The 18,199-nt window shown below is 50.7% G+C and overlaps 2 protein-coding genes across 18 annotated transcripts; one reads left to right on the forward strand and one right to left on the reverse strand.

Annotated features, from left to right (window-relative positions):
* Positions 1–15: 15 nt before the first annotated feature.
* On the forward strand, positions 16–4,528 carry PPOX (protoporphyrinogen oxidase). 7 transcript variants are annotated; one of them, XM_067039638.1, is made up of 13 exons: positions 16–689; positions 1,161–1,255; positions 1,405–1,539; positions 1,673–1,788; positions 1,971–2,103; positions 2,402–2,546; positions 2,653–2,843; positions 3,271–3,331; positions 3,515–3,633; positions 3,711–3,821; positions 3,921–4,070; positions 4,184–4,226; positions 4,310–4,528. In XM_067039638.1, the coding sequence occupies exons 1-13, from the start codon at positions 506–508 to the stop codon at positions 4,450–4,452; spliced, it is 1,626 nt and encodes a 541-aa protein (XP_066895739.1). In that variant the 5' UTR covers positions 16–505; the 3' UTR covers positions 4,453–4,528. The 7 variants fall into 7 exon arrangements, with proteins under 7 accessions (XP_066895739.1, XP_066895754.1, XP_066895746.1 ...); XM_067039645.1 differs by lacking the exon at positions 16–689 and adding an exon at positions 718–988; XM_067039646.1 differs by lacking the exon at positions 16–689 and adding an exon at positions 756–843.
* A 90-nt stretch (positions 4,529–4,618) lies between these two features.
* On the reverse strand, positions 4,619–10,673 carry B4GALT3 (beta-1,4-galactosyltransferase 3). Of its 11 annotated transcripts, none has more exons than XM_059067257.2 (8): positions 10,572–10,673; positions 9,599–9,744; positions 8,977–9,251; positions 8,213–8,448; positions 7,044–7,234; positions 6,814–6,936; positions 5,519–5,623; positions 4,619–5,385 (listed from the first exon to the last, which is right to left on the reverse strand). In XM_059067257.2, the coding sequence occupies exons 3-8, from the start codon at positions 9,236–9,238 to the stop codon at positions 5,112–5,114; spliced, it is 1,191 nt and encodes a 396-aa protein (XP_058923240.1). In that variant the 5' UTR covers positions 9,239–9,251; positions 9,599–9,744; positions 10,572–10,673; the 3' UTR covers positions 4,619–5,111. The 11 variants fall into 11 exon arrangements, with proteins under 11 accessions (XP_058923240.1, XP_066895792.1, XP_066895785.1 ...); XM_067039691.1 differs by having other exon boundaries at positions 10,577–10,672; XM_067039684.1 differs by having other exon boundaries at positions 9,599–9,823; positions 10,572–10,665.
* Positions 10,674–18,199: the final 7,526 nt, after the last annotated feature.

Below are 18,199 nucleotides of genomic sequence, written 5' to 3' on the forward strand. Positions count from 1 at the left end.
TCCCCCTCTGGACAGATGGGGGCGCGCTCAACGCCGTGGGGGTGGGAGTGGGGTTAGCGGTGCCGGACCAGGACACGTTGATGCCCAGGTTTGACCACGCAGTGAAGGTTTACATTGGGAGGAAAAGGGAAGGCGAGTTTGAGACTCGTGAAGCTGTAGCGAAGCCTGGAGCTAGGGTGCAGGCACTGGATAGATGGGTTTTGCCGGCGTAGGGGGCTGCCCCCTCGAGAGCGAGGTGCCCAAGGACCCCTGCTGATAAACACGGTACGTTGCCGGGCCGCCCTAACTCCCGTAGGTCCAGGCTGTTGCTAACATCAAAGGAGCTGTTTACGGAGCCACCTCCCCACGGACCACACTCCAGTGTCCCTATCTACTCTCCCTACAACCAAAGCTCATGAGGCCCTCCTTCCAGAGTTTTCAGCCTAGCGGGGACTGGGAAGCTCGAGCTGGGGAATGCTAACCAGCACGCAGCTCTCGCCGCTCCAGCCTTGAGGGGAAGTCAGTGATGGATAACGCTGCTCTCTCCAACCTGGCATCGAACCAGTTAACTAACCTCCACCTCCACAGAGCAGCCTTCTACAGGGGCCAACCCTCCGCCTTTGCGGGAGGAGGAGCCGCTGCCGGCTCAGTGTTTTCATTGGTGAGTGTGATCGGGGCCTTCCAGGACCCACCAATCCAGGAGCAGGAAGGTAAGGTCAGGAGTGTGCCGCGAGAATTGAGTGGACGGAGAGTCGGAGAGGCCGAAAAACAGGGGGTGTGGGGGGGCGGTGGAGGCAGCGGACTGAAACTCTAGGCCTAGTGGGGGCGAGCGGGAGGGAAAGCGCTTCAGAAGACAGGCGGCAGGTCGGAGTCCAGAGCCCTGCGCTAGCAGATAGCGTGGGTGTGGCCCTTATCCACCTCCCAGCCCCCGCCCCCGGGACGCCGGCGGCGTGATGTGTTGAGACCTTTGTCTCCTCCTTTCCCCTCATTTTTCTCGTTCCTCTCGTGGGTGAGTCCTAGGCCCTGGGCAGGGACCTCACAGTTCCACCACCCCATCCGTGGGCTCTGCCTTAGTTCCCCCTAAAGCAGCGAATGGCCGGGGGTGGAACGCGGAACCCGCAGGTTTCCTGGAGAGCAGGGCGCTTCTGGTCAGCCTGTCCGTACCGCCTCCACACCCGCAGGCTTCACCATGGGCCGGACCGTGGTCGTGCTGGGCGGAGGGATCAGCGGCTTGGCCGCTAGTTACCACCTGAGCCGGGCCCCTTGTCCCCCCAAGGTGAGTGACCCCCCTCCGTGCCAGAGGGAGCCTCCTTTAATACTCCTCCTCCATTAACAGCGAGGGAATGCGCCGCCCCATTCCCCTCCTGACCCTTTACGCCGCCGCCGCCGCGGCTATAGGCTGCAGTGTCTCCCTCTTGTCTCCAGGTGGTCTTGGTGGAGGGCAGCGAGCGCCTGGGAGGCTGGATCCGCTCGGTACGAGGGCCAGATGGGGCTGTCTTTGAACTTGGACCTCGAGGAATTCGGCCAGCGGGAGTCCTGGGAGCCCGGACCCTGCTCATGGTGAGCGGCTTGTGGAATGCCTAGGAGAGGTTGTGGAGGGACCTTCACTAGAGGATAGAGTGAAGGGGAGCAAGTAGATTTGGTGGTCAGTCCTTTCCTTAGTTTATGCTCTTTCTGAGGACGTGTGGAGCAGGTTTCCGAGCTTGGCTTGGACTCAGAAGTGTTGCCTGTCCGGGGAGACCATGCAGCTGCCCAGAACAGGTTCCTGTATGTAGGTGGCGCCCTGCACGCCCTGCCCTCTGGCATCAGGTAATGCTATCACCTCCTTACTGCCATCCTTCTCCTCTGCTTTCATCCTCACATCCCTTTCATTTCCTCATCTTCCAGTTTGTCAGCCCTCCCAGCAAAAGGGGCCAAATGAATGGAAGTGACCCCCTGGAGCTGGGGGGTTAAATCAGAGCTCCCTCTTCACTGTGCCTTCCTCCATGCAGGGGGCTACTCCGCCCTTCACCTCCCTTCTCCAAACCTCTGTTTTGGGCTGGGCTGAAGGAGTTGACTACTCCCCGGGGCAAAGACCCTGATGAGACTGTGCACAGTTTCGCCCAGCGCCGCCTTGGTCCTGAGGTAACACGGCCCAGAAGCCCCCAAATCCCTCCCTTCGTAAACCAGCTGCAGATCCCCGTACTTGAACCTACCACTAGGGCCTCTTCTGTATCATCTGAAAATGCCCTCTTCTCTTCATACCCAGTAGACCCCCAAACTCAGTGTTGGGGTGAATGCCTTCATTTCCTTTCCATCCTTCTGTAATAGTGGGACTGCTTTCCAACCAAACCCCACCCCACCCCTATTCTCTGCCAAGCAGGGACAGTGGAAATTAGTGCAGCTTATTCCTTGGCGTCTCAATCCCAGTCTCACCCTTAAGGTGGCGTCTCTAGCCATGGACAGTCTTTGCCGTGGAGTGTTTGCAGGCAACAGCCGTGAGCTCAGCATCAGGTCCTGCTTTCCCAGTCTCTTCCAAGCTGAGCAATCCCATCGTTCCATATTACTGGGTCTGCTGCTGGGGGCAGGTGAGGGGGGACTTGGTTCAAGGGTTGAAGATATTAAGGACTGCCGGAGTGAGGGACTGGAAGCAAGGGGTGCTATTTTAATGATTCTCTGCTTCCTCCTCTGCAGGGCGGGGCCCACAGCCAGACTCAGCACTTATTCGCCAGGCTCGGGCTGAGCGCTGGAGCCAGTGGTCACTCCGTGGAGGGCTGGAGACATTGCCTCAGGCCCTTAACACCCACCTGACGAGTAGGGGTGTCAGTGTTCTCAGAGGCCAGCCAGTCTGTGGGCTCAGCCTCCAAGCAGAAGGGTGCTGGAAGGTAGGAGAGCCCCCTGGAGTGTAATGAACCTGTCTGTCAGAGTTTCCAACTTTGTCTAAATGCTTTAGCCGGCAGGACTGGAGTTTCTCCTTGTTTTCCTGTCCTAGAAGCTATTTAAATATGGGCTACTCCACATTCCTAGGCCTTATTTGTGGACCTTCTTCCAAGACCTGTTTGATCCAAACCTGTGGATAGAATATATATAGTGGCTCCCAGCTAGGGGAAAGAACCACTGAGCTCCACTAAACATTTCAGAGTAACCCACTGGCTTTTGTCTGGCCCACTTCCTGGAGTAGTGGGGGGATGGTTTTTGTGCTGACTACTTAGTCTCTTCATCCTGAGTCAGCACCCAGTCTCTCTCCTGCCTGGGGAACTAAGGCAAAATTCCCATGATCTCTGTGTCTTTTAAATGTTTTCTTTCTCTCAGGTGTCTCTAGGGGACAGCAACCTGGAGGCTGACCACATTATTAGTGCCATTCCAGCTTCAGGTAATGTGGTAGTCACCCTCCCCTTCTCCAACCAGGCTGAGGCAATGTAGCTTCTTTCTGGGCCAACAAGATCATGCCATGCCCCTGAACTGGTCAACCCTGTGGGAGTCTAATCCCAAGGAGGGTTGGTAAAATTGTAGTGTGAATGCCTCCTGAGGCAGGCCTCTGCCTGCTCTCCTCCAGTGCTCAGCAAGCTGCTCCCTGCTGAGGCTGCACCTCTGGCTCGTGCTCTGAGTACCATCACTGCTGTGTCTGTGGCTGTGGTGAATCTACAGTACCGAGGAGCTCGTCTGCCTGTCCAGGTGTGACACAGAACAAGGGGAGACGTGGGCTCAACTGGAACTCTTCCCTCCTGACCCAGTCTCTTCCTTTTCTCCAGGGATTTGGACATTTGGTGCCATCCTCAGAAGACCCAGGCATCCTGGGAATTGTGTATGACTCAGTTGCTTTCCCAGAGCAGGATGGGAGCCCCCCTGGCCTCAGAGTGACTGTGAGAGAAGGCAGCTTTACTTAGTGGGTGTTTCCCAAGGGCTCCTCTGTGCCCCAGTGTAGTAAGGCCAGGCTGGTCAGTGCTGTATTCCCTCCTTAGGTGATGTTGGGAGGTTCCTGGTTACGGACATTAGAAGCCAGGGGCAGTGTCTTATCTCAGGAGCTGTTCCAAAAGGAGGCAGAGAAAGCAGCTGCCACCCAGTTAGGACTGAAGGAGCCACCAAGTCACTGCTTGGTCCATCTACACAAGGTAAACACTCCTCAGCTACCCACTGGAGGCAGGGACTGGTACATTTGTTACTGTCCACCCAGGCCTGGGACATCAGTAATAATCTTTCACTGTATCCCCTCTTCTCTCCCCAGAACTGTATCCCCCAGTATACTTTAGGCCACTGGCAAAAATTGGGTAAGTTGGGAAAGCAGCTGGGCCGAGAATAGCCATGAAAATAGACCCCCAGCTGTAACATTCCTTTTATCTTTTCCTCCCAGAGTCAGCTACCCAATTCCTGGCTGCTCAGAAGCTGCCTTTGACTCTGGCCGGAGCCTCCTATGAGGGGGTTGCTGTCAATGATTGTATAGAGAGTGGGCGCCAGGCAGCAGCCCGTGTCCTGGGCACAGAACCTAACAGTTGATCCTCAAACCCCACTTCTTCCTGCCCCTGCTGACAGGGATTCTCTCACCCACGAAAATAAAAGTTGCTGGAGCTTGGCTTGGTCTGGCTGTTCTGTCTCCTGTGGGCGTGGGTGGGGTGGGTGAGCAAAGGTAGGTAAAGGGTGCTTAGGATACAGAAAGCAGGAGCAGAGGCAAGACAAAGTCCTTTATTAGAAAATATATCAAAATCCCAGCCCCCTGAGCAAGGTCCAGAAGAGGGAGCTACTCCAGCACTGGCAGCAAGTACCCTGGGAGGGGCTTCCTTCAAACACACTTCCTGGGAACCATAAATAGAATAAATATTCACAGAGGTCCCGGGAGAAGTCAGATCACTCTTCTCTCCATGGAAAAGGAAGGGATTGGGGATCCAGCCCTGCTCTTACCCCATGGGCAGGGGACTCCTAGGAGTCATCACAGAAAGTCATGACATCAAGAATTCACAGTCATAAGCCCTGGCTGGTGACCCTAGAAAGAGGGACCCCAGGGCTAGAGGAGCCCAGCTCCAGTCCAGCAGTGAGGAGAGGCCCCTGCCCCCAGCACGGCAGTAGAGTTCATTTCCCCCACATCCCCTCTAAGCAGTGAGGAGCTGAGGGTGGGGAGAATACAACTCTTCTGATTCAGTTTCATGATTAAGGAGGAGTCAGTGTGGACCATGGGGAGCTGTGTGGTTGGCAGCAGGCAGAGAGTCGGGCCTGGCTGGGGGCCGGCGCTGCAGCATCTCCTGACGGAAGGCCTGGGAGGAACCAGGTGGGTAACGGGGACCAGAGGGAGTCTGAGGACCCCGAGGGTCAGTTCCAATGTCTGCTGTGATGTTGGTATAGAGAGGGCCCAGCTCTCGAGCCAGCAATCGGTATGTCAGTGAGTTCATTCCATCTTGAGTCCAGGAATTCCGGGTTCTGACCAGGAGGTCAAATCTGAGGATTAGAGATTGGAGACTAAGACCTGGAAAGGAACAGCCAGGAATCTAGGAACCTTCAGGAACTGCCTGGCTAGGGTGCAGAGTCCTGAGGATCCAGTAATAATTCCCAGGCAGCTCTCCCATCCTACCTGTGGGGATTTTCCTCGTTGCCCTTATCTCCTCGGTGCTTCACCATCTTATAGTGTCCCACAGATGTGGGGGGCCGAGAGATCTTCATCCCAGCCAGGCGTACCCTATGGGAAAAGTGAGGGCAACTTGGAGGATCCAGAGCAGAAGAAAGCTGCTGACAGGTATGCAAGAAGAGCTAAGGCTAGCAAGGACGGAATTGCACGTTTCTTTATACAAACAACAGCTATTACTAACTAGGCAAAAAAAGTGCCAAGTACTGGAAGGGGAGAGAGTCAAACAGAAGGAAATGGCTGAAGAGAATGTAAAAGCCTGGATGTATCCAGATCCTCAGGGCCTACTGCCAGGCACCCTGGGGGCTTTAAACAATTGGCAGAGGTAGATTTGCACCTCCCACCTTTGTTTCCTAAATGGCTCCCAGGAGCTGCCCCTGCAATCTGGAAAGGACCGGGAGAGGAGCCATTTTCTCAAAAAGGTAGGGCAAGACTGGGAGTCACAGACCCAAGCTCAGCAGTTCTTATTTAGATGAGTAGCTGAGCTGCCTCACCTCTGCCACAACCCCTACCCCTCACCCACATTAAGAAAAGAGTGGAACCAAGTAATCAGGACCTGGAAAGAAACAAACTCCCACTCTGACACACAGAAGCAAGAAGTGAAGATAGCCTGGGAAGGTACTGAAAGAATACATACATTTAGAAATTGCTGGGTGCTTTACACACATACAGAAGACAAGAATTCATAGAGATGTCATACCAGAGGACGAAGGGGGAGGAGAAGCAATGGGTCCAGAATATCAAGCCCAAATAGTCAAATGACAGATAGGAAATTGGGTCAGCTAAGGCTGAAGGTCAAAATGTTTCACATGCTAAAAATAAGCTGGCATCATGCCAATGGCACAGGCTTTAAAAAAAAAAAAAAAAAAAAGTGGTTCTGGGCTATGTGGAGCTCTCCCAGCCCTGAAAGGAAGTGTGGTTTGGATGCAACCCTAGCAGAGGCAGGACTAAACTGTCTCTATGCCCCTTTCCAGCTCTGGAATCCCGTGATACTATAGCCTAGTGATCTGATCTTCTCTCCCAGGAACATTACTAACCAGATCTAAGAGACTGAAGGATAAAAGAATGGGGAGCAGCATGCAAAGCCTGACCTGGGTAGACTGAAAAGACTAAGGGAGAGGAATGGGCACAGTGCAGGACCAGAGAGCTAAAAGTTAGTGGTAAAGGGCCATGGCTAGGGGTGGTCTCAGAGGACAGTGATCCAGGCTGGGGTTAGGGACAGAGGTGGTGGCAGGAAGTCTGACCTGGTAGCAATGTCATCATCCTCACCACCCCAGCCCCAGTATTCATTGGGGAAGCCATTCATCTTCAGATACTGGTCAGGAGTGAGCGCCGAGACCCCTCCAAAGTACTGGGGGTACGGGAGGCTGGGGAGAGAAAAATTCTTGGATTCCACAAGTCTTCTGGGGGGCCATCCCTCCTTCTTCCACTAGGTGGTGAATTCCTGCTTCCAGTACCCTCTCATGCCCTCTACCTGTATCCAAACTTGTTCATGGCAACAGCAACATGCCGGGGTCCTCGGGGGTCGCACACATAGAGATTGTGGTCATTCTCTGGCAAGAGGTCCACATCATGCAAGAACAAGCAGTCCCATTCTTCATCACGCAGGGCCTCCCGCACCCCAACATTCAGCAGTTTTGCCCTGTTAAATGTTCCATTTCCAGCCTGGAAGATAATGGCGGAGGACCAAACTAGGTCTATAGGTAGCATGGAAAAGAAGCATAAAAGTGAAAAAAGGGAAATCAAAGTGGGATATGGGACAAGGAGAATGAAGAGAAACACAACATCTTTGTTTTTTCATTCAACAACAAATTTTTTGAGCATCTATGTGCCTAACACTTACATGCTGCTATTTAGCATTTAATCCCGACAACAAACAAAACATGTGGAACAGGTGGTATATTAGTTATCACTCTTTGCCTCATTTTAGCAGGTTGGGTATCTTGCTCAAGGTCACATATGGAACAAGTGGCGGAACCCAGAATTTTGGCCCAAATCTGTCCACTTCCAAATTCAAGAACGGAAAAATCATGGAAGTTTATAGGACAGTGGGAATATCCTTAAGGAGAAGTATGGGACTAACAACGTTGGCAGAGCAGTGCCAGTTGCTGCTTTATTTGTGTGTGTGTGTGTGTGTGTGTGTGTGTGTGTGTGTGTGTATGTGTATATATATATATTTTGTGTGTGTGTGTGTGGGGGGGTGCTGCATTGGGTCTTTGTTGCTGCATGCAGGCTTTCTCTAGTTGCGGTGAGCAGGGGCTACTCTTTGTCGTGGTGGCTTCTCTTGTTGCGGAGCACAGGCTCTAGGTGCGTGGGCTCAGTAGTTGTGGCTCGTGGGCTCTAGAGTGCAGGCTCAGTAGTTGTGGCACACGGGCTTAGCTGCTCTGTGGCATGTGGGATCTTCCCGGACAGGGCTCGAACCTGTGTCCCCTGCATTGGCAGGTGGATTCTTAACCACTGCGCCACCAGGGAAGCCCCCTGCTTTCTCACATTCAACAGTCTGACCCTCTTTTTTTTTTTTTTTTTTTTCTGTCTGACCCTCTTAAAATTATTTCAGGGATCCATTATTTGAGAGTGGAGTGGAATTTGTTTGAGGCTTCCTTATAAGAAAGAAAATCAGAAGGGTATGGGAACTGGGGGTACCTGGTGGATGACATAGATGCCATAAGCAAGCTGCTGGCGTTGCAGGAACGGGTGCAGGTGGTAGAGCAGCAGGCGCAGGTGGTGCTCCCGGGCACGATGGGGCACAATGATGGCTGTTCGGGACCGGGGCTCACACCCTGCAGGGCGGTACCGGCCCCCCGGTTCCACCCGGGGATTCCTCTCCACAATCTCTGCCAGAGACGGCACTGGGCTAAAGGACACGGACACGGGACCCACTGTTGGGAGGGAATGGCAAGGTCAGGGATTAGAAGGGCAAGAACTGTCCCTGGCAGTCTGATTCAGGGGCTCAGCTCCCCCGAGGGCTTGCTCAGAAATCTCACAAAACCTTGAGTTCGCCATCACTGGGACAGCTTTGCAAAGTCTGGAAGGTGAAGGCTGCTTACCTAGCCTACCTTCTTATTTAAGGGTTCCGTAACTCCCCCTTGCCTCACAAGTTTAGAAGCCTACAGTTAGGGGATGGAGAGAACAGATGGACTTCCAACTAACTCACTAAACTAGGAGTGATCTACAAAAGAAGCAAGTCCTAGCCTGTGGCAAGAAGAGCCCATAAATGGGCTGTGGCTCAACCCAAGAGCCCAGTTGAAACTCCAAATTTAGAGTCCATTCTATCTCAACCTCAGCCTCCCTTCCAGTTACGTGACCCTCCTGTTCTAAGACCCACTCCTGCCATCCTATTGCTGTCCAAGCCTCCCTGTGCCCACACCTTGGCCTTGCCTTCACTTCTGCCTTCCTTCTGCACTCACCTAAGAGAGGAGATCGTTCTGGACAGTAGGGCAGACCTTGAGGAGCTGGGGGGGCCCCTGGGGCAACAGGGGCCCCAGGCAGGTGACTGAGGTTACTATAGACATCATGGGGATGAGAGTAGTCAAATGTCGGCTCCTGCTCTCGGCCAAATAGAGCGCTGAGGCTTCGGAAGCCCCCCAGTGACAGGTACATCATGACAGCCAGCTGGGAGCCCACAAGCAGGGCCAGAGTGCAGGGTCGCTCCAGCAGCCTCCGCAGCATCCTGGGGTGTAGTCTGGAGAGGGAGAGAGGAGAGTGCTGGGGCAGGCAGGAAAAGAGCAAGCCAGCAGAAAGAGATCATTGGGCAGGGATGAAGGTGGTGCCAGGGGTAAAGAGGAAAAGAACAAAGTCACAGAAGGGAACACACAGGTGTATGGAAAGAAACAGAATGCTACCACTAGCAGACCTACCACCTGTCACTTCCAGCCCAACTTTCACTCTCCTCCACCCCTCCCTCAAGCCACTCCTATCACCTACTATCAGTCCCCAAGAATGCTTACATCATTCATGCCCCAAGTCCATTTCAGAGCATTCTCTGGAGAACCTCCCTTCCAATTTTAGAGGGGGTAGATATAGACTCACCTAGGTTCAAGCTGTCTTCTTCAGGATCATGGGGACTCCACGGGGTCCCGGGGGAGCAGAGATGTGAGGCATTATATAATATTGGAAATGTCACAGAGGACAGAGAAAGGCTCCATCCAGCACTCCAACAGCAATCTTAGGACCAGCTGAAACAGAAGTGGTCAAGGATATCCAGCCACCGGCAGAGGGGCAGAGACGAGGATCAGGGTGAAGCCGGTTTCCCAGCTGGGGAAGGGAGGGGAAGTGGTTGGAGAGAAAAGGGGCGGAGCAGCAGATACTACGTCCTTGGCCTCTCCCCCGTAACCCTCTAGTGTGTCGGATTCACTCTGTACTTAACCATCCTCCACCCCAGCAGGACCAACCTGTTTGGAGAGTAGGGACAGGGAAGCTATTGGAGATCTTACTTTCGCCAGGGGGTGAGGCAGTCTTAACAGGACTGTGGAGTGGCCTCAAGAGAACCCAGGGAGGCGGAGGAAACTGGCTCCTTTCCGTTCTTCACGTTTCTGGGAGCTAGCTCCGCAGGTGCAGGGAGCGTGACCACCTGAGAGCTGCATGCAAACAACCTCGGAGCGCGGCGGGGAATAGGATGGGGGTAACACTCCCTACCTTTTTCTACCTTTCCCCGGTCCTATCGGAGGTGAGGATCAGGGGTTATTGGTGAAATGAGGTAGGGAGAGGAAGGGCTGGGCAGAACCTGTCAGAGGTACCTGGGCTAGCTCACCTAGAGGGGCGTGGTCAGTGCTCTGCAGGGGATTACAGCCCAGTTGTTTCGCAGCACCCTAATCCCACCCCAATCTCCTCCTGTGTTTGCTCTCCCTTGCAATGTAAGCCCACCGGCCTCTGTCCATACTTGCACTTACGTCCCCCTCCCTGCTCAAGGCTGTCTCCAGCCTTTACCCAAAACTTCTCACCTTCCCAATTTCCCCGAACCTTTCTCCCGTGCCTCTCACCCCACCAGCCCCAGACCACACACCTGACCTTCTGCAGCCAGTCGTCACCACCACCCCGACAGCCGGACAGAAACCGCTGCCGCCATCTTGGAAGCGGGAGCTGCGGGGGCGGGGCCTCGCGTCACGGGGCGGGGCCTCGGGTGGAGCCGCCCTGGCCCGCGAAGCGCAGGGTATGAGCACCGCGGGGCCTGTGGGCCACGCATGGAGCTACCGCGCAGGCTTCTCGGGGCTCGATCCCTCGGGAGAAGGTGCGGAGGCTCATCCCCACCGGACTGACTTCCAGCGGGATTCCACCCCTCACCCCTCACCCCTCACCCCTGTGAAAACATCAAGTCAAACCGGGACCTTTCTGGGGCCAACACGTACTGAAAGGCCGGTGCGTCGGAACACCTCACTATCGCCCCAAGTTGACGTGAGCCCCTTTCCCAGTGTGTCAGCGGCGCCCCCTTTAACCTAGTGCCACTTATTATCAAAATTATTTCTTGCTCAGGGTACATCGTTGCAAACTGCTCTGGCGCATTTTTGTATCCCCAAGATATGCCGCAGGCCTTGAAATAGAAACGGTTAATAAAACAAAGAAATGTTGAGTGTGGAGGGAAGGGCAGCGTCCGCTTTCATGTAAAAATGTGTTTCCCCAGATGTAAGAGTAAGATGGACGCTTCATTAATATGCAATATGTTTTATCTTGTGGCTTCTACTACCCCCTTAGCATATTGTGCTCCTTAGAAGCAGATCATCACACTGAGGAAACTTAAATAACTCGCAATGTCTGTCTCAAAAAGCTCATGTTCTTTTGTGCGGGGTCGGGGTGGGGGTGAAGGGGGGCAGGGTAGTTGTACACAATATAGTGTGATAAATATGATAGCCTAAAAATTGCACCTCATTCACAAGTTGAAGTTTGGGAAACGTTTCCCAGAAGAAGTGATGGCTAATGGGAAACCTGAAGGACTTGTCTATAGCATGTCCTTCTGTTTTATAAGATTCAGTCTCCATGGAGCTATTTTACAATTCTGTGTAGGTTAACTGATCCACATGCAAATTCTGTCCTGTCTGAGAGAGGTTCAATTAACCCCCTACTCCCCTCCCCCCAGCATTGTAGGAAAAACAAAACAAAACAAAACGATTTTGCCTCCATTTTCGTATTTCTGTATTTCTGATCTGTAAATGTGTCTGTTCTTTAGATTTTTTTTTAACGAGTTATAACATCTGCTGGTTTCCTTATGAGTTAAATAAAATCTTTTAACAGGTGTTCATTTTTATACGTGTGTTGACAAAAACTCTCTCCTTGACCAAATTTTAGACAGGCTTTCCTGAGCCCTCTTTTCTAATAGACCTCATCCTTGGGCCTGTAGCCATTTTTAGCAAGAATCCTGCTAAGTCAGTTTAGCAAGAATCCCCTCACCCTTAATTTCTGATCACCCTGGCCTGCCTTTAGCAAGAATTCTAAGCTGGCTGAGCAAGAGTCTCCCTATTCTTGCTGTAATTTTCCATCTACTGACTCATTCTGCTCATTGGCTATAACTATCCACCTGTCCTTACTGTATTCAGAGTTGAACCCAAACTCTCTCTGATTGGGATAGCCTTGGCACCTATTGCAATAGTCCTGAATAAAGTCTTTCTTACCATTTTAACAAGTGTCCGAATAATTTTTTCTTTAACAGTGTGAGAGTCATAATTCTACCCTTTTCTAAAAATTATCTTTTAACAGATGAATAGTGTTCTAGACCCAGGAAACCATAGTGCAAAAGTCTGGAAATGAGGAAGAAATTAGGGAGTTGGGGAAATTTAAAAATGGATCAATAGGCTAAACGACAGAGTCAGGGAAATTGTGAAAGATGAAACTGAAGAGGTAAATAGGTGCCAGATAATGAAAGACTCCATAAACCACATTAAAAGAGATTGAGTTTTATCCTGTGGGCAAGAAGAAAGCCTTAAAGTGCTCTAAACAGAGAGTGCTATGATCAGAACTAGGAATTTTACTCCGGTGGAATCGTGGAGCATTATTGGAGTGGTCAATACTGGAAGCAGGGACCTATTAAGGAGGTTACTGCAGCAATCCAGGAGTGAGATGAAACTCATGCAAAACAAGGTAATATCAGTGGGACTGGAAGGAAGAGGACACCTTTGAGAACTTTTAGGAGGCAAATAGGACTTAGTGATTGGCTGGATGTGTCAAGTCAGGGAGTTAGAAGACTCCAAGAGCACTCCTGGATTTCTTTTTTTAAATTAAGTAAGTAAGTAAGAAAGTAATTTATTTGGCTGTGCCTGGTCTTAGCTGTGGCATGTGGGATCTAGTTCCCTGACCAGGGATAGAACCTGGGCCCCCTGCATTACGACCGCGGAGCCTTAACCATTGGATCACCAGGGAGGTCTCGACTCCCAGATTTCTAATGTGGACCACTGGGTGGATGGTGGCGACATTTAATGAGAAACAAAACTCAGAAGAGGCACATTTGGGGGAAACAGTAGAGAAGACAAGTTAAACTTTGGACCTCATGAGTTTGAGGTGCCTGTGGAGGCTCAGAATTAGGTAATACTGGATTTGAATACAATGGCAGCTTTGAAACCCACTGGCTGTGTGATGTTGAGCAATACACTCTCTGGGTTTCATCCACACAGTGAACCCATCTTAAGTGGTTTTGTGATAATTAGTGAGAATTATGGAAAAGGGCCAGCAGAGAGCAGATATTCAATACATCTGATTTTGATTTTGAGCACAAAGTAAGAGCCAAGTAAAAGCCCTCATTTTTTTTTTGAAGATCTCACTGTGTAGTGGAAAATACAGAAAATTGAAATGTAGTTCTTCTAGAGGATCCTTCCTCAGCCTCTGCTCCTCCACGGTGTTTTACTCTTGTAAAACTGAACTTCACCTTCTTATCCCTCCTATCTACCATCTTCTGATAACTCCTCTACCTTCATTTGCAAGCTCCCTGTTTTCAAGAACCTTCATCTCTACTCCTTTTCACCCAGGCCACATCCTGGGCTTAGTCATCCCCTAGAATTGCTAGTTTTTGAAACCTTAAATTCTAATATGCTGGTTTCCACCACAACATCCTATCTTTCTGTATTCTGAATAAATCCTGGGGCCCCTAGAGGCCCAGTCATGACACACAACATAACAGAAGAAACGCAGTCTAGTAATAAAAAAAGAATTTAACATAATTTAAATCTCTACTTAGTTTCTCAAGGAAACATCAGAGGTATGGGGGAGGGGAGAGTGAAGCAGGAGCACATTTTAATACACAGCTCAATGTCTTTAAAATCCTCGCTCCCCCACTTAACATTTTCTACCAAGATGGTAGCTTCTCCCCGAAACTACCCCTTCCAACTCTACTCAGTTGCTTACAGTATTATCCACCAGCTTCAAGTCTGTTCACTTTACTTTCATTTTGCGTAATAGAGCAGAGCCTGGGAGCTGACCTAGCAAGCAAAAGTTCTTTTTTCTTCCACCACTACCCTACTCTCCAAAAGCCCTTATAGATTACTTCTAGAAGGGGAGGCAGACACCTCCTCCAGGAACACTTCCTTGACCCCATATTCCATGCGCCTCTTCTATCATGGCACCTATCACACAGGTCTGGAATCTTTGTCTTACCTGACTGTCTTAGCCACCAGACTATGAACCCTCTGAGGACAGAGACCATGTCTTCCTTTTTCTTATCCCCTGAAAGTAACCTAGAACTTTTGGCACAAATTCTACAAAATAGCCCATTTTATTTTATTTTATTTATTTATTTATTTTTTGTGGTACGCGGGCCTCTCACTGTTGTGGCCTCTCCCGTTGCGGAGCACAGGCTCCGGACACGCAGGCTCAGCGGCCATGGCTCACGGGCCCAGCTGCTCCGCCACATGTGGGATCTTCCTGGACCGGGACACGAACCCGTGTCCCCTGCATTGGCAGGCGGATTCTCAACCACTGCGCCACCAGGGAAGCCCCCAAAATAGCCCATTTTAGATCTGACCTAGAAAGTTCCTTGGTATACTTATTTTCTCATGCTAATGCAGGAGTGGGAAGGGAACAGGGAATGGAAGAGATTTGAGGGGAAGAGAATCAGCATGTATTGACACTTACTAGAAGCCACACACAGGGCCAAGCATTTACATCATTATATTCTTAAGTTCTGACAACCTCTCCATAATGCAGGTGGTAATATACCCATTTTACAGATAAAGAAACTGAGGCTCACAGAGATCAAGTAATTTAAGATCATGCCATTACATCTTGCTCTTGCAAAGCTTAGATTCAGTCTGACTCCAAAAATCTGTGTCCTTTCCAGGCACTGTGAGAGAATTATTTGATTCTTGTTTATAACATAATGGCTTATTTATTGAACAAATAAGTGGGATGAACAATTCATTCTCACTGGGGAATTAGGTCAATTAATATATTTCCTCTGACCCATTTTCAGGCCCCAGTTCGCACATTTTCAGCTTCTCAATGCTTATTTGCATCTACATTATCAAGAGAGTGTGCTAATGTATCTCTATGGAGTTGGACACCTGTATGTCAATGTGTGTCACTGTTTGTGTATTTGTTTATTACTGGGTTTGTAGGGCCTGTTATTGGTTGCCCAAAGACTGTGAGGGATGCCTTCAATCTATACTTCCTCCCCTCCCTTTCCTTCCTAGAGCTACTTAAGTACTCTGGGCCTGTCCCCATATAAGGTCCTATCTGAGGAAGTTGTTCGGTATTGTTGTTCCCCCCCTCCCCCCATCTGCCTCTTTCTGAACACTTTTAGAACTGGTGGTTTCCCGCAGCTGTCAGCTGGTTACTCTTGCTGCCAATGATTTTAGCTTGCCCCCAGCGACAGTCAATGGGGAAGGTGTTCAACTGGTTCAGAAGCATCCTCTGAGCCAATAAAATGTTACTACATTAAATTCTACTTTCTTCCCCTTTCCTCCCCCACAAGTCCTGACCAATGGGATGCTGGTTTTGTCAATTACTATCAATCTGGTATTTTAGAAAACAAAACACTGTAATACCATATGGAGATTAAAGAAGTGGAGCCAGAGATGGAGTAGAAATGTAACTGAGTAGCTGCTCCCACAGCACCCCTCAGGAATGCTGGCTCTCCCACCCCCACCACACAAATAGGGGTTGGACAAATGCCCAGATTTGCTCCGCTCTAATCACTGAAGTTGAGAATCTCAGGGACAGAAAGAACTTAAAGAAATTGGCTCAACTCACAGTCATTGCTTCGACCTCTTCCCCTGCCTTGAACACACAGGCACACTTGCCATCCCATAAAATAGTTGTCCATCTCTCCTTGAACTTCTGCAGGGACGAGGCTCTCTCAGCAATCACCGACTCTTCTTCCTCCAGCTCATCACCATTCTTTTTCCCTTAAGGACCAGATACTTGAACTGTCTCCATGCCTTCTTCCTTCCGGTTATTCCTGTTCCTCCTCCTGCTTGTACACCCACACCGTAGCTCAGGCCCATGAAGGCAATAAGTAGGCCAACTGAGGAGTCAGAGCTCATCTTGGCTCTTTGAGGGAGGTATGCCCTCCCCACATCCATAGCAAGAACTTGTTGGACTCCTGACATCAGGATATTAGGCAGTCTACAGCCTGGGTTTGGGAAGGGTGGTATGGGAGAGAACATTCCAGGAAGGGGTGAGGCCTTGCTAGGGATTTAGGGCCAGGATACCCATCAATTCTCTTTGAGGAGCAGCTCTCTCTTCTCTTCTCTTTCACTGTATGCCTCCCCCCACCCACCCATCCAATCACACAGGTGGCCTCTAAATTCAGTAACTTTCTGCGAAAAACTGCTTCATGGCAGTCAGAAGCCTACTCAGTGAGTAAAGGGCTTTCTCTTAAAATAATGTATATAAGTGATTTATTACCGTCGGCACTAAAGAAACATAAGAAAGGCTATCATGATTACCTGTTCCTCAAGGTCCAGCCCAAGACTCACCCTCCTTAACCCTCATAGCCCATTAAGCCCAGGCATCAATCTCTGTACAGTTCAATTTGCCCTTATCATACAGTTCTTTGTACCATCCAATATTTCTCTTTGTGGAGGTATAGTACAGAACCTTCCCCCAGATTGCAGTGAGCATCTTTATTTGTGTATTGTTTGCATTTGTACTTTACATCTACTTAGCACAGAACTCTGCTTATTGTACCATCAGCTCATAGTTATTGGCAGTCCAATTTTGCTAATCAGATGAAATAGTTGAAGATCGCTCTGGCCTTGTCCCACTCTCCTGTTTCTCCCTCCTCTAGCCTGGTTGGTAGGAGGACAGGAGGAGGGGCCTGGGCCCAAGCACAGCAGTGGGGGCCATGCATATGGAAGAAAAGAGGCCAAGCAGAGTAAGACACCGCCCTGTTCCCAGTGCTGCCAAGGGAGTAAGTGCCATACTTGGTGGTACAAAGTCCAGGGCACTGTGTAAGGCGTTGCCTCGTACAGAACTTGAGGAGCGAAGCCCAGCCCCAGTGAGCAGAGTGCAAACAACTGCTACACTCTCCATGGCTTTTGCCTTAAGCCCCTAGTCCCAGCACTATATGCCGAGCAGTATTGGGCAGCCCACCTAAGAGCTACTACGGCAGAGTGAAGCACCCCTAGTTCCCCAATTTCCTCCTTTTCCACTCCTTCCTTAGGGTCTTCTTTACCTACAGTTCCTCCCTCACCTCCACATTCAGCCCTTCTCCAATGCCTAGCAGTCCTGCTACTACCAGTCAAGACTCTAAATTCTTGCAGGGTCCACCTGCCACCCTTTCCCAACCCTGTTCCTTAAGCAAAGTCACCTGCTCAGACGGAAAAGTAGAACTGATTTCTGCCACCACTGAACACCTGGCTCCCCCTCACCTCAGCTCCCTCTCCATGCTTTTTTTTTTTTGCCCTCCTGGCTATCCCCTACTCCTCTTATTAAATTCCATTCTAACATCACATCTTCAAAGAAGTCTGCTGGGTTTACACTGGTTGATTCTGGGGACCCTGTACCAGTCACTCAGTAGTCATAAGGATAACCTCTCACATGGGTGCAGCCTTCACTATTTTCTCACATGGGTACAGCCTTCACTATTTTGAAAATATTGTAACATTTGTTCAGAACAATCCTGTGGGAACAGGTACTTTTTAGCCCCATTACACACATGAGCAACCTAAGGCTCAGCATCCGTGACTTACCCACCACTACCAGCTAGGAAGATGCTGAACCCCAACTTAGATTCAGACCCATCAGCTCCCGCTCCAGTGCTCTTTCTATAACAGCTCCCCTCAGCCCCCTCAACTAGCACTCTCATTACTAAGTGCTTGTTAGTTTTAACGCTTTTTTTTTTTTTTTTCCTGTGGTACGCAGGCCTCTCACCGTCGTGGCCTCTCCCTCCCGTTGCAGAGCACAGGCTCCGGACCCACAGGCTCAGCGGCTATGGCTCACGGGCCCAACCGCTCCACGGCATGTGGCATCTCCCCGGACCGGGGCACGAACCCGTGTCCCCTGCCTCGGCAGTCGGACCCCCAACCACTGTGCCACCAGGGAAGCCCGCTTGTTTTTTTTTTTTTTTTTTTTTTTTTTTTTGGTACGCGGGCCTCTCACTGTTGTGGCCTCTCCCATTGCGGAGCACAGGCTCCGGACGCGCAGGCCCAGTGGCCATGGCTCACGGGCCCAGCCGCTCTGCAGCATGTGGGATCTTCCCGGACCGGGGCA

Source organism: Kogia breviceps, chromosome 1, assembly GCF_026419965.1.
Source record: "Kogia breviceps isolate mKogBre1 chromosome 1, mKogBre1 haplotype 1, whole genome shotgun sequence".
Classification (NCBI taxonomy): Eukaryota; Metazoa; Chordata; class Mammalia; order Artiodactyla; family Physeteridae; genus Kogia; species Kogia breviceps.